The sequence below is a fragment of the Plectropomus leopardus genome, chromosome 14 (assembly GCF_008729295.1).
Source record: "Plectropomus leopardus isolate mb chromosome 14, YSFRI_Pleo_2.0, whole genome shotgun sequence".
Classification (NCBI taxonomy): domain Eukaryota; kingdom Metazoa; phylum Chordata; class Actinopteri; order Perciformes; family Serranidae; genus Plectropomus; species Plectropomus leopardus.
In genome coordinates this window covers 4,870,615-4,887,040 of record NC_056476.1, presented here as the reverse complement: position 1 = coordinate 4,887,040, position 16,426 = coordinate 4,870,615, and the positions used below count along the sequence as shown (strand labels likewise).

General features: G+C 38.6%; 1 protein-coding gene across 1 annotated transcript in view; it reads left to right on the top strand.

Moving 5' to 3' along the window:
- syt16 (synaptotagmin XVI) overlaps positions 1-16,426 on the top strand; it is a 45,914-nt gene that overhangs the window by 17,211 nt on the left and 12,277 nt on the right. Inside the window, 4 exon segments of the mRNA XM_042500615.1 lie at positions 2,406-2,579; positions 10,766-10,943; positions 10,945-10,994; positions 14,998-15,236. Coding sequence (XP_042356549.1) covers positions 2,406-2,579; positions 10,766-10,943; positions 10,945-10,994; positions 14,998-15,236 — 641 coding nt within the window.

Genomic DNA, 16,426 nt, shown 5'->3' with positions numbered 1-16,426 from the left:
TTTTTACTACCACACACAGAGACACTCACACTGCTGCACGGTGATGTGAGTGGATGTTTTTGGAGCAGATTAACAAGGTGCATCTGTACGACGTGGGAGATTCAGGTCCTAAAAATGACAGAGTGCGACATGAAGACTGAAAAAACAAAAGGTGGTGTCTGAAATAAATAAAACATAATACTATTACTCCCTCACACAAACACACACACACACCTACGCTGCCGAGTCCTTTCTTTGGCGTCGGCTCTCAGCAGGATGTGCACTCGTGTCTGTTTGCTCCCATTGATTCACTTCTGTGCGCTCTGCAACGTTACCGTGGAAACGGGAGACGGCGACCCCCCGTTATGCATTTCTATTCATCTGTATTGAGTCTCAGCCGCCTCATTGAGAGCAGAGTAGTACGCCTCGTATCACCTCATCCCTCTCTCCATCTCTGCATCAGTTTCTCGCTTCCTCCCCTCATTTGTTTACTCTCTATTTTGGTTTCCCTGTTTTTTACTCATCTGTTTCCTCTCCGCAACTTTCATCACTCCCGTCGTTCTATTTCGGTCCAGATGTTTTTCTGCCTCTCGTCTTTCTTTGAGTTCTCTCCTCTGTTTTTATTTGCATTTATCTGTCTCCACTCTCTTTTCGCCTACTTGTCTCTCACTTTCTTTTCTTCGCTTCAGTTTTGCTCTGCAGTTTTTGTGCAACAAGGTTGTAATGGATGTTATCTCCTCATTTCCAGTCAATGCGTAAAAAAAAACAGCGCAGAACTACTTTGACAAGTAAAGTTCAAATAAAAATGAAAGTCAAATCACCGCTTCCTTGTAACCATGACTGTGTAGGAGGGAACTCTCCTCAGGCAGTGTTGCCCTCAGGCTACACGAATCTCCAAAACACGCTTCTGCAGTCGACCGTAGGGCTGGATGTCATTGGATGGAGTTGATTTATTCTGATTTTTGTTTTTGTAAAATGTGTAAAATTGTGTGCTAATTACAACTTGCACAGAGGCTGTTTTCAGTCTTAAAGTAGTGCAGATAATTGGTTCCTGACACTTTTTTTTTCCAGGCACCCCTTTTCTATCACTGACGACCTCTGACAAAGTGGCATATTTTGTGGATATTTCATATTATATTTAATGCATAACGATAACAGTACAAAGCAACTGATAAACTGTCCAATTTCTCCCAATAGTGAAAGCAATTACTGCAGGACATTTGTGTAAAATGAACAATTTGGATGAATTTTGAACAGATTATTTCTTTGAATATTGCATCACAGATGAGCTTTTCCTGATATTTTTAGGAACTTTTTATACAATGTTCTGTCTGTATTACATATTCCTCTTAGTTTTCAACAGTTATACATACTTCATTGGCTTTTTTTGGACAACTTTAGTCTTTTATTTCCCCCTGAAGCTTGGCAATGTTTTTTTTTTTTTGGTCATATTAACTGCGTATGACTAATGCATAACCTGGCTGTTAAGCAGAAAGTTACGGCTCCATCAACATATCTTGAGTTCAGATCTTCACTGTGCGCTCTTCCTCATTTTTTTTTAAACCTTATATCTTTAAAAGTAATCTAAACTTTAAAATTAACAATTTCATTTAGTTTTCTTCACAGAAAAGAATGAAATGCTGAGATAGTATCCCATTTTACACATACTGTAGATAGGGCTGATAATAAGTCCCTTCTTTATGCCTCATTTTTACACAGAACCAAACAGTGGCAACAGAAAATGGGTTGATTTCTCTGAAAAGGAAGGATGATGACCATCTTAACTAGAAACAGCCCAAAATGAGCAAGAAATTAGTTTAAAAAAAAAAAACAAAACAAGAAAATAAATAAATAACAAATAAGAAAAAGACCTCAAAAAGTGCTAAAACATTATTTTTATTTTTATTTAATATAATTTTCAAATATAAAATTATAAGACTTATAAATATAGTTTTCTTTAGACATTTTTCAGCAAATATTTTAAGTCATCTCCATGTCAATTTTTATTTTTTTTTATTATTTTTTTTGCAGTTTGTAGGATATCGCAGTAAACGGAAAAGTAACTAATAATATCTTGGCAATCAATAAATGAAGATAGAAATAATGTTTTCAGTTTTTGCTCACTGAAAATACCCACAAGTGCTCTTGGGCAAGGCAGCGAGCTGCTGGTTCGGCCCTGAAAGCCCAGCTGGGAAACTCTATTTCCAGCAGCTGCACCCTTTGTGTTTTTACACTGACTCTGCTCTTGAGCAAGGCACTATGGGTAACTCAAATACTAAAGTGTCACTCGTTCTGTCTGTGTGTATCACATGTACCATGCGTACTGTGTGTGTGCGTGTGTGCGTGAATGTATCCAGACTGTCTGTTTGTGTGGTCTGATCAGTGTGTCATTGTGTGTCCCCTCTCCCTCTCCCTCCTCCTGCCAGTCCCCCCAGAGGCCATCGGTTTCCTGTCGGCGGTGGGCGTCTTCATCGTGGCGTTGGCCGTCCTCTTCCTCTTCATCAACAAGAAGCTGTGTTTCTCGCGCATCGGTGGGCTGCGCTGTCTGGAGCAACATGGCCGCCGGAATAAAGGAAGACAGGGAATTCGTCAGGGGCTCGGTGAGTGACGCCGTTTCCGTGTACCTGATCAGGACGCCTCGTGGCCGTGTGAAGTATGACTGTTACGAATAAAGGTGCGAGCAGTTTGACGTAATAAGTGGGTGGACACAAAAGTCTTCAGCCGGGATAATAACAATTAACAGACGATCAATTAATCAGACATTAAGAATGTAATCGGGGCGCCTGGTGGCTCAGTGGATAGAGCGGGCGCCCCATGTACAGGCTGTGTCCTCTGCGTAGCGGCCGCTGATTCGATTCCCGCCTCGGCCCTTTGCTCCATGTCGCCCCTCTCTCTCTCTCCCCCCCTTCACACTTGTGCTGTCCTTTCAATTAAAGGCAAAAACGCCCCCAAAAAATCTTAAAAAAAGGAAAAAGAATTAAATCAAATATGTGAAATTTCATCAATAAATCAACAGACTATGCAGGCCTGTGAGCTTTGACTGAGGAAAAAACACGTGGTATTGTTGAAAATGGGTGCTTTTATTTCCCAAATAACAATCTATTAATTGATAATTGATTGATTGTTAATTTTATTGATAATCGATTAAGGAAAGTTTGCAGCCTGTATTCAGTGCACTTTGATAATTAAATAGTATTTGTATATGCAGTTTTATTCTTTCTTTTTTTAAATACTGTTTTTGGGCTTCGCTGCGATAGTCTTTCGCCCAGTGACAGCTGGGATAGACCCCGCGCGACCCTTATGAGGACAAGCGGTTACAGACCATGAATAAATGATTGTTTTTGGGAGAGAGAGGGGATGACATGCAGCAAAGGGCCAAGGCCAGAATCGAGCCTGCGGCTGCTGTGACCCTCGGCCGTACGTATACTTTCTCGCTCTTTACTATGTCATTGCTGTGGATGGGTTACGTTGGACTTAATTGAGACGTTGTTGCGTCTCAAACATAGATGCTGAAATGGTGCGCTGTGCGTTGGTATGAGACGCGGAGGGCCGCTGACCACGCTGCAGCCTGGAGATGAGAACGAGTCACCGCAAGGTTTATGTCGTAGATATTATAGAGCTCAACACGCCCACTTCTCACTGAGCTGTAGATGTTCAACTTTTCTTTTCTTTTCACCGCTTTTAACTTTAACTAAACATCGGCATAATGTCCATTTCGGGGTCTTCTGTCTGTGTTTACTGTCAGTAAGACCCGGAAACGCGTTAAATGACGAGGAGAGTGCAAAGTTTGCAATAACAACAACAGCCACATTTATGGGAAATTCACCGTGTTGAAATAAATCTTTAACCTTTAACATTTAATGATCTTCTCATCTCGCTCTTCTAAAAAAGTAAGACAATAAGAGTGTTTTTCTAAGAGGTTTAACTTAATGTGAGAGCATCAGCAAGTGCTGTTACTTTTTCGTCAAGGTCCACCTTTTATATAACCCGAAACATCTCAGCAGGAGAGGGAGAAGAGAGCGTGTGACTCCTGTATGCGTTATGACTCCAATTAAACTCTCCGATAATGGAGAGAGAGAGCGTGGGTGAGTTTGTGTTTGTGCAGTGGTTTTCTGTGGGCGAGTGTGTACGTATGACAGAAAGAGTCGAGTGAGTCAGCCACATACTGCCACAAAGCTCCGCAGCAGCTCACAATGAAAATATTAACATCATAAAACCTTGAAGAAAAATTCAGCAAAGAGAGAAAAAAGTACAGAAAGACTAAACAGAGAAAAGGGCACTCAGTTTGTACTTTTTTTCTCTCTTTCCGTCATCCAGTGAAACTATATTTCCTCCCACTTGTCAAACACTGCGAACACAGAGCAAAGTTACTGAAGATTTTAAATGCTTATAGCATCATACTGCTGTTTTTGCACGTTGGATTAATGCCACCGTCTGCCCCAAAAGCCCTCTAGGTTCACTGTATATATGATTTGTGATAACTTTATGAGTTGTTTTTAACTGTTTTTCCTCAGGCCTCTTTTCTAACCTCATCTTGAGACCCTGTGAGGCAAAACTGACTTGTTTAAAAAACTAGTTTTAGTGCAAACACTGTTTTTGCTCTGTCATCTCCTAATAATCCCACAGAAGGCTACCAATTGCTCGAGAGCAAGCTTGCTACCATGCCAAGTTAAAACATATCATTTTAAAGGAGTAGCACCACTATATAGTGGTACTCTGGACTACTAATAGTCCCAAAAACTAAAACAAAAGTGGCAGAAGCAGCTTTTAGTCCCTATGGAACAAAAATCCTCTACATATTCGACAGTCATACTCTGTGAATATACTAAAGAAAAGGTTAAAAACGTGTTTTTTTTACTCTGGGTTTCCCTGAGATCACAAACCTTATAAGACTGGTTTACCCTTTTACGCCATTGCTCTTTTCAGTTGTAAGGTGTTGTTGTTTCATTGGTAATTTTTGTGTGTGTGTGTGTGTGTGTGTGTGTGTGTGTGTGTGTGTGTGTGTGTGTATCATCATTATTATTTATTTTTTTGCATGTTTTATCATATAACCTGTATACTTTATTGCTGCTTTATTTTATGCCTCCATTTACCTCTTTTATCTCTGGGAAGCACTTTGAGCTGCAATTTAGTATTATTATTATTTTATTATTATTATTATTATTATTAGTAGTAGTAGTAGTAGTAGTAGTAGTAGTAGTAGTAGAGATCCATAAAATCGTTTTTTTTTCTTGTCTTGTTACAACAAACTAATTTATTTTCTTAACAGGGACCCCGCAGACCTTTAAAAAGTCTTAAAAGACGTTGAATTAATCAATCAATCAATCAATCAATCAATCAATTAATTAGTCTTAAAATGACATGACATAAAAACGATTTTATGAATCTTTTTTTCTGACATTGAATTGTTAAATCTCAAAATTATATGTATGTAACAAAAAGAAAAAATCACAGATTACCACCAACAAAGTAAATATTTGGGCACAAATTCTCACAAACCTTGGTGTTTGTGTTAATTGGTGTGAGGTTCATGTGTCATGTAACAAAAAAGTCTTAAAAAGTCTTAAATTCCACTCATTGTCCGCTGTAGGAACCTGTCTTTCTCAGAGTGAGACAAGAAGATCAATACCAGTGTGTCATATCTGCTCGATAATTGCAGAGTTGAAGTCGAGAAGTCAAATCCCGACCATAGCCTGAGCCACAGCAGCGGTTTTGAATTTTATTGCAGTGTTTTGAGGCTAAATCTTGATACAAAATATATCTCGATATCTTTTAAATTTTCGGAAAAGTACTTTTTTAAAGCTAAAACTGGGAGAAAGATTTTTTTTTGCCAAATTCTTTGATGTGACATATTGTAGGAATGACAATTGACAAAAATAGTCTTTAGCTTCATTTTTTTCAATATTTAATTTTCATTTTTCAGTTTTATGAATATAACAAAACACAAACGGGATAGAAAAAGTCGCCATACGATGCAATATTTCACAGCTGTTAGTTTTCAAAATAACAGTAGTCTCTCAGACGTTATGCAACAGTATTCGACATATCAAGAGTGAGGTTATAATGAGGACATATCCACTGCTCTTACTCACACTCTGACAGATCAAAGTCTCTCTGGAGAAATATGGCACTGAGCCAAAAAAGGGCCCCAAATTTTCTTCATATCAGACTTATGCAGGCACAGTCTTTCCTTCAGTACGATAGACAAAATCTCCTGAAGCCATTGTTTAAAAGACGATGCAGAGCAGCCTGTAAGTCATCAAACAACTCAATTTTGGGAGCTTAAATTTGGTCTTTAGCCTCATTTTAACCAGCCAGCTGTGACAGTGGTATCCTCTCATCCATCCTGTTCTCTCATATATGTCTCTGCAAGAAGTTTTGTAACAGGTCGACTATTTTTTATTTCTATAAACATTGTGAGTCGAGTATCACTTCAGTGTTGAACAATAAAAAAAACAGAAACAATAATGCTAGTAAAAATTATGAAAACGAGACAGTGAGAGCTTCCTTTATGTGGGCTGAAGAGGGTAAATCCTGCGCGCTCGTTTAATTCTGGCTCTGAGTCATTTAAACTTTTTTAGCTGAAATCAAACTCAGATTTTCATGGCTTGTTTAAAGTTGCATAAAAATTAAAGAATAAGTCACAATCCTACCAGCAGGATGGTTGAATCCAGGTGGAGTCTGTGCGTCAAACAGTGAGCAAACACTGTGCTGGTTTGTTGGTTCTCACCTGCAGCAGGTGGAGTCTCTGGTATTTCCAGTCGGCTTCCTGAACAAACAACATATCCTGTTGGGAGACGACGGACGAGGTAGGAGCTGTTATGTTCTGCTATGTTTACCTCATGTTTTAGTAAAATTATATGTAAAAATGTAGTTTAAACCTGGACACTGTAGGCCTGATCTAAATAGTTTCATAGGTGCAGAGAGAAATAAAAACAGCATATCAATTTCACTAATTTTAGGTTCCTTTTTTCACAAAATGTATCTCAGAATCTACACGTACACTGCAGTAAAGTGACAAACTTGAATCTTTTCTCAAACTAAGTCAAACATTTTTCTTTTAGCTCAACAATTCTTTGTTTTTGGCATCATCTGAAGGGTTTTAAAGGCATATTTTATGAGAATTAATAGTCCAAATGTGATTTGTAAATATTTGATTCATCCAGATGTTTACTTTGGTGCATTGTAGTGAAAAAGTGGGGCTTAAAACGTGTATTATTTAATTGTTGTAATGTTACTTTTACTCACTGATCATTGCCCGTGTGCTCTGTCAGGTTGCCACGTTTCCAGTGAGTCAATGTACTGAACACATGTTTCTTTTCAATATTATCTGCAAGGTTATTAATGATTTAAACATTGTTATTGAAAAGTAATATTTGCATGTGTCCTTCTGAGCACATGTTCAGATGAACAGATTATGTCAGTTTGTTATTTGTAGCATAAAGACTATCTGACCTTCACGTCTGAAAGAAGTCTTTATATCGACTCGGTGCATAGACGACCACTCATTGCTTCATCAGTTCGGTTGAATCTGTTTGCGGTGAAGATTTAGGCAGTGCCGTGTCACCAGGAGTGTTCAATACAACAGCAGCTAGGTCTCTCCTCAGGTATTTAAAGTTACAGTACTCAGAAAAAATAGACTATCTGTCATGAGGGTTTAAAATGCAATAAATATCTTTAATTTTCAGAAGAGCATGCAGATACTAATGAGATCTTAAAATAGTACTTCACCCCCAAACAATCACACAATTACTCGCATCGTATTATGTTGAATTTGAGGGGAAAAAAAGGTTTTCTTGCATGTTTCTGTAAATGAAAAATTAAAAAATGGGGAGAAGTGTTGATGAACTGAAGGCACAGGGGTCCGTGTTTAACAACAGCATAAAACATTTGCAAACTTTAACAAAACTTTTCCAGTACAAGCACTTTGTTGGTGGTATGATATGAACCGGGAGTTCGGGCAACAGCCAAACTCGTCAGATACCGCTGCTTCATCGCTGAAGTCGGCTTCAGATACTGATGCACAGAGTTACCCTTCATGAAGTCATGAAACGCACCAGCAGGCAACAGTTTGAAGCCACCAGCAACTATCCTAATTTAAAGAGCTAGAAAGTCCCTAAGGGGTGAAAGGGTCCAACAAACCCAGACTTTCACCTGGGAATCCAGTTTGTTCACTCCCAATGTGAATAATTTTCTTTTGGCACCTTATCTTAAGGAAATACACCGAAAAGCAAAGTGTTTCTATGCAAAATGGCAAATTTCAGAAACTTTTTAAAGAATCCTCATATTAGCATGACCTGGATGACTGAGAACCTGCACAGACACTTTATGCATCAGTGTTGCAGCTGGTAAAAAGGAGCTTATTTTATTAACTCTTCTATAAATCAGCAGAAATTTAATTAAAAATCTGCTGCAAAGTAATTAAAGCTGTGAAATAAATTTAGTTTCGTAAAAGGTACAATATTTGCCTCTAAAATGTGGTGGAGAAGAAGTAAAGTAGTATAAATTAAATTAACCAAGTAAAGCATCTCAAAGTGCTCGAGTAAATGCACTTTACATTCTACGACTTCCTTTAAGTCATGAAATCATCCGGCAATTGTTGGAGCAGTTCAGAGAACTGATTCGTAATCAGAGGCTCAGTCATCAGCTGCTCGGCTACAAGCTCATCAGTAAAGTCCATCATTTGGTCGTGCCAATACTGGTTTTGATGACTTTTCATTCCCCTTCAGTCCAGTCAAAACCACGTATCTTCGGATTAGTTGATTTTGAGTGATGGTGATAAACTGAAGGATGCAATGTTATTTTATGCATTGAGAAAATTCTCATATTTCTTAAATGGACACTTTGCTGATTTTTAACCAGTTTTGAATCAAAGCAATGTGGGTAGTATAATTAATGAGCTGTGGTCAACTTCTGTCCATCTAACTAGATATCCGTGTTTTCCTCCTCCTGCAAAACTCTGCTATAAGATGCAAAATATGTCAGTTTGCGGAGTTGCTCCAGTTGTTGGGTTGTTGCTCTAACTACAGGTTGTACTTCTGTAATTTCATATTCCCTGCTGTCCATGCTGCAATCATGGACACAAAGAGTACAAACGAGTTTCTGTTTCAATCAAGAGAAAATTGTTCTTTGTATCCCTGCGTGTGTGTGTGTGTGTGTGTGTGTGTGTGTGCAGTTGCATGTAATCATTAAGCCACATTACTCCACTCTGAGAGCCTTCGCTTGTGAATAGCTTTAGAAGACACAAGTTAACAGAGCAATCAGCCGTCGCTCACCCACTCAGAGCGACAGCTTCCTGCTCTGTAGGTAACCATGGCAATCACTCAGGTAGCGGAGACGGCGGATTGACCTGCACTTCAGAGGAAGGGCCGGCAGCTCCGCATTTACGTCACTCATTCAGCTGTTGCTATCCAATTATGGTGAAATTATGATGTGAGTGGAGTGACCCCTTATTCTGCTAAAGCGGTGTGTGGGTTTTATGTTTTCTCTCCTCACTTACCTCATGAGCATTTATGTCTCATAAAGGAGCGATTATTTAACCAGCTCAAAATGGTTTTAGTGCACTGTACCTGTGAGCCGGCTAATAGTGTTGGAAAAGTACTTTTTAAGCCAAGATTATGGTCGTTTTTTTAATATGCGTTTCAACGGACTGTAGTTTCTTGGGCACAGTTTGTTTGGGAGAACCTGAAAAAAGTAATAGTAGTCGTGTTCGAACCCAAAACAACAACTGAGACTCGTGAAAGGAAATGGTCTTGGTCCGATCACAAAAAAAATTATTCTTGAGTGGTTTATTTGTGATGGGCTGACATCCGGCTCAGCATCAGTTTTCATGTGCTGCTTTCAGACGCCTTTCACAAGCTATTTAACCCTTAGAAACCTGAGCAAATTGGTTTGAATTTTGAAAATGAGAAAAAAGGCAATGAACAATTTGGCAAAAAATGTCCCAAAAAATTGCAAGAAAATGACCTAAAATTTTGTTTTATAAAAGGGGGGCTATTGGAAAACTATTAAAAAGAAATTGGGGAAAATATGGGAAAACTATGTTTATAATTATTACAATTAAATATTATGCTACAGAATATATATATATATATATATATATATATATATATATATATAGTTTTGTTTTTTGTTTCTATTTTTTTGTGCTTTTTTAGCTTTTTTTTTTTAAAAATTGCTTATTGCCTTCTCCACATATTTTCAAAAGAAATTACAAATGTGCTCAAGGTTTCAAGGGGTCAAATAAACTGTAGATTTAAAAATGTTCTATATTTTAGGACAAAAAGACTCTTTCATGCTAAGTTAGTTATTAATTTCTCAGGCTGGTGTGCAGGCTGAAAATCAAACTCTGCTGCAGACTGATGTTCTGCACAAAGGCTGCCTGAAAAAAAAAGGTGTTCTTCGAAGTGGAAGCTAAAGTGGCTCTCAGAAATGTGATTTTAGGAAGGCTGAAAGGTAGAAAAGGATTAATTTCAGAGGTGAAAAACCCTACATATAGTAAGACAGTATGTATCATACATAATAGATAGAAAATGTCACAGTCCCATCTTTATTACACAGGGCACTGCGTTCCAATATCTCTCTGTTTCCTTCTCTCCTTTTCTTTCTTCCCCATTTCCTCCTCTTCTCTCCTCTCTCTTCCTTGTTTTCTTCTCACCTCCTTGTTTTATGTTCTCCTTTCCTCCTTGTTTCCTCCTCTCCTCTCCTCTTTGCCTCCTGCTCGTCCCCTCTCCCAGCTTCTCCTCTTCCTCACCCCCTGTGTCTCCCTGTGTTTATCTCCCTCCAGTGAGCAGCTACGGAGACGACGACGATGATGGCAGCAGCTCCTCTGACAGTGAAGACGAGGTCCTGAAGCAGTTTGAGATCTCAGTGTCACGTTCTCAGAGTTTTCGGACATCGGCGGCAGCAAACAGCGGCGAACAGCAGCAGCAGTCGCAGCTGTCGTTGGGTCGACGCCACAAATTCACGACTCTCAGACCAGGAGGAGGGCAGCACCGAGCCGTCAGACTGTGAAGGTGAGGTCCCAAAATCTCCCCAAATATCACATTAGCAATGGGAAGGATAAAACCTACATATCTATATGATCTATATTTTTTAAGACGACAGATCATCCCATACCAGTAAAACCACAATTATCACTTTACTTTTCATATAAAGCTATTGTAGGAACAATGTTGTAAACCAATGGGCTTTGGATATTGGATTTTACATGATTTCAGCTTCAGTGTGATGATGTACCTTCATTTTTCAGGTATTTCATTTGCTGGATTAGATGCTGCTCAGCTGCTGCTCAGCTGCTGCTCAGCTGCTGCTCAGCTGCTGCTCAGCTGCTGCTCAGCTGCAGCACGTCTAGAGAAATGTATTTAATCCTTAATTCATTTTTAAATTGTCGTTATTTTAAGTTATTTTCTCCATTCTGCATTATATTGCTGCTTAATTGAGGTAGTTTGGTCTCCAGTCCCTTTCATGGGCGGATTATAAACTTTATTGGTCCCTACACAGGAAGGCGAAAGGCCCCACCGCCTCTTAATTTGAAGTAATTTTGCGTCTTTTTGCTGTTGTTTTGTGTCTCCTTTTAGTCATTTTGAGTCTCTCTGAATTAATTTTGAGTCTCTTTGTACGTGTTTTGTGTCTCGTTGTAGTTTCTTTTAGTCTCTCTGAAGTCATTTTGAGTTTCTTTGTAGTTATTTTGTCCCCTTGTTGTCATTTTTACTCTCTTTGAATCTTTGACACTTTGGGCCCCTGGGCCTGTGCCCAGTAGGCTCATTCACTAATCCGTCCATCATCCCAGTAGGCTGTTAAAGTTGTGTTGTAGAAAACTAGGAAGTTGTTGACCTTGGCACCCTTTAAAAAAATACTACGTGCTAAAACGTTACAGTAGTGAGGTCAGTGTTAGAGCAGATTGTCGTATGTCGAGCTGGAGACCTGAAACTCCTAAAAACGTAAAACCAGCAAGATGCACCACTAATCCATCCCAGTGTCAATGAGCCAAAAGGCCCCAGATAACGTTTTTACTGCAGATTAGAGGCTGTAAAGAGCTCAGAGAGGCTCAGTGTGATTGGACTGCTGCGGCTGGATGTGTGTGTGTGTGTGTGTGGACTGACAGCAACATTAATTAGGACACTCATTTGTATTCAGTTGGTTTCGGGTGTTAAAAGAGCGACCTGGGAAAGGTTGAGAAGATAACACACAAAAGAAGAAGGCGTTTTTTAAATTTTTCTTTATCCTTTGTTCACTTAAATTGTTCATTGTGTGATTATTCATAGTTTTGTAACTAATTAATAAGATTAAGATAAGAAATTTATGAAGAAAAAAGAAAAGATACAAAAACACAAGCTTTTTTTCTGTATACGTAATTTTTGTCCTTGTTTAGCAGCACAATTACACAGTTGCATGTCATTTAATTTTATAAATTTCTTTAGCAAAGTATGAAAAACTGATTGCCAAAAGTTTAAGTAACATGGTTCCTAAAATATTTTTCCTAAAAATTGTGATTAATGATAATCCCAACATCCACCAAAACATAATCTGGATTATCATCTGAGCCTGAATCATGAAGCACCGTCACATTTTACTGCTCAACAAATCAAACCACACTCTCCTGCTTCACACACGCTGACACATATTAATGTGAATGAATGAAAAATGTAACACAAACTCAGAAAACTCAGTCCAAACGAGGACAAATTACAAGACTGAAACTTAAGATCCTGTTCAACTTTAACACCGGGATTGACGTCAGTTTTCTTGTGCTGCAAGTGCAACTTTTTAAAAAGTTTAGAAAAACTTGGTAATTATTGTTTAACAAATTAGTAGATTCAAGACATTCAAAACATCTATCTAAAATCTATGGGAGTATTTTGGGAAAAAGAAAAAAAAAAAACAGGGAAAACTATGATGATAATTATGATAATTACATATTTAAAATTATTACTAAATTTGCATAATTTTAATGCAGTTTTACCAGGTCATTTCCATGCTTGTTTGTTTTTAGCTTTATTTATTTATATATTTTTACTATTTTTCAGGTAATTTTCTAATTTTTGGGTCATTTTATTTTCCTCCCATGTTTTTGAAAGAAATCTAGCCAGTTTGCTCAGGTTTCAAAGGGTTAATGCAACACAGCATAATCTCCTATGTCAAAAAAAGAAAGCAAACGGACTTAAACAGAGAGTAAATTGTGTATTTTTTTTCCTATTTTTTCACTGTTTACTTTTTAACTTTTTATAAACTAAAAGATTTATCAAGAAAATAATTGGCAAATTAATGGAGAACGAAAACAATCTTCGGTTGCAGAATCATTTTGAGCGCTTGCTAACGAGCTAACCGAAAATCAACAGCAAACAAATGTTGAGACCAAATCAAAATGACTTCTGTTAAACGAGCAGCTGGTTGTTGGTGGGTGGTGACACTGTTTGGTTGGGGTCAGTCTGTCTCTACTGGTAATTATTTTCTTTCTTTAACCAACACACACACACACACACACACACACACACACACACACACACACACACAGATATAGGCTGATGACTCACCTCAGCCTGTTGCCATGGTCATCGCTCTTGCAGCCATTGATATAACAGTCAGAGCGACCTTAATGATGGTGAATTGGAGATAACTGCTATTGATTGGTCTCAGGTACGGCCTGTTCTCCGAGTGTTTCTGTCTCAGGGAAAGGCCAAGGTTTGATGGATTACACAATATCACCCCGCTAACACGCAACACTCACAAACAGCGTTTATGTAGCTTCTTTTAGAGCTCGAAGACTCAATTAGACGGTACACTAGAGGACACGGTGTCAAGTGTCTCATTGTCATCTTCACAGGAGTTAAGGAAAGACAATTTGTGCTGTTATTTGTTCATGTAATCTTCAGGTTTGCTGAGACAAAATACCACCAAATCTTTGTTTGAATTAACCTAGAAGTGTATGTCAGTTTATTTCTGCTAACCACGGATCTGTTGCATTTGTACATTATTATGTGACAGTTAGGTTGAAATATTTCATTTCTTTACATTTCAGCAACACAGTGGTTAACGTGTGGTAAGGTTTAGGCACAAAAGACACTTTTGTAACGGTTGGGAATTATAATGTTTTTGCTCAAAATAACCAGTTTTGGGGTGCACAATCTCAGCACAAAATGCAACGTTGTCAATAAAAAATCAACGGCTTTAGTGGCACTATCTCAGCAGGAAATGCAAGGATGTCTTGGTGAAAACAACTGCTTTTTATTGCATGCTTCTCGCAGGAAACAGCGATGTGTCGGTAAAAAACAACATTAGCAGCACCTGCTTTTTGTGGCACTATTTCAGCAGGAAACACAGCGATATCTTTGTAAAAGACAACTGCTTTTTGTGGCAAAATCCAGGCAGGAAACACAGTGGAACCTGAGAAAATTGGTTTGACTTCTTATGAAAAAATGGTAAAAAGGCAAGGAGGAACTTGGCAAAAATGTCTCGCAAATTGGGAAAAAAAAGTTAAAGGTGAAGAAGAAAAGAAAATACTTGAAAATTAATAGATTATAATGAAAAAAAATAGAGAAAAATGTCTTGTATATACACACACACACACACATATATATATATATATATATATATATATATGTATATACAGAGAGAGAGAGAATTTTTATATTTTAATTTTATTTCAGGTCTTTTATTCCCCAGCAAATTTTCTTGTGACTTTTTACGAATTTCTTGCTCATTTTTGGGCCATTTCTTGTTAAGTTGCTCATTACCTTCTTCCTGTGTTTTTGAAAGAAATCAAGCCTATCTGCTCACGTTTCAAAGGGTTAATGTATACATTTAGTGACTTGTTTGGCTTAATATGAAAAGCCAGATAATTAGTTTGACCATTAAGATTTGATTCAATAAGCAAACTAAGAACTTTATTCAGATTTTAAATCATACTGTTGAACCCTGACCCCTCTCAAAACGACTGTCCTCACACCCACAGATTTAAACCCGACCACCAGACGAGCCTAATGCTGACTTTCCTCCTCTGTTGCCTTCCTTCTACAGAAATGGAGGCTCAGAGCGAGCAGAAAGGTTTCCAGGACCCGCTCTCTGCAGCAGTGCAAGAGAGCGAGAGGGCGTCCGCGGCCTCTCTGAACAACCCTGCACTCGAGGCAGCAAGCAGCAGGGACAGTCCCGTCCCGACTATGAACCGACAGGCCGCGGACGGCAGCGAGGACACGGAGAAGGCCGCGGATTACAACAAAAATGACGCCACGGACAGCTCCTCCACCTGGAGCCCAGAGGTACAGCAGCCTGCGTTTAGCCGACGCCTCTAAACCTGTTTTGTTCTTAAGATAATTATTGTAAACTCCAATAACTTACAGTTGTTTGTGTATTTTTCTGATCACATTTTCTCATAAAAATCTTGTTTTAAATTACACATCTACCAAAAAAAAACTCGTTAATATGTAGATTTGTAAGTTGTTATCTCTGTGAGGTCCGTTTCATCCACACTGTTCGCCATTCATCACTATTTTGCATGAACACAGTTAGCCTAGAGAGCAGATTCTGTTCTTAAAACGATATTTCAGATCTTTGAAGTGGGACTGCATGAAGTGCATATACATCATCAGCATGTTAGATACAGAAGATAGCAGGTGGCATTCCCCTCGTTTGGAGAAGCAAGCTGGAGGCAGCTAAAGCTAATCTGATTTCATTTTGTTGAATTCTTCAAGTGTAAACATTACCTCAGACTGAGACCTCACTAACTTTGTGACAAAACTCGAGAAAACTTCAACAACGTTTCACACTTTCTCAGCGCACAATAATCACCAAATAGATAAATAAATAAATAACCAAGCCGGGGATTACCTAACGGGGTCAGTGAGCTGACCGCAGCCCTGCTGTTACCCATCATGCTTGGCAGAGGTATCATCATCATCATTCAGCTGTGAGAGGATTATCACTCTGCCATGTTATCCTCTCAGGTTCATTTTGGAAGAAACAAACCAAACATGGCTCACTGAGGCCTCGAGGTTTTGTATAAATAGTTGATATTTCCTTCCCTCTCCACGCTGCGTTGGCTAGCAAACAGAAGCTCATGAATAATAAGCTCCGTGCGTGTGTGTGTGTGTGTGTGTGTGTGTGTGTGTGTGTGTGTGTGTGTGTGTGTGTGTGTGTGTGTATAAACATAGTGAGCATAAATACGTCCATACATCTACTTAAACATGCATTTCTGTGTGTGTTTATACATGTAGGAGAGTGAGAATGTAGAATTTAACAACCTCTCAGTCACCGAATCACACTTTGAAATTGGGAGCAATCTGTGCAGTAAACACCTCCCACACACACACACACACACACACACACACACACACACACACACACACACACAGAGTGATACTGTCATCTAGAAACATTTCATAAATAAGGAATGAGTTTTGGATCAGTGGAGCTACAGAAAATAGGGGAGAGCCGTGTTGTAGTAGGTTAT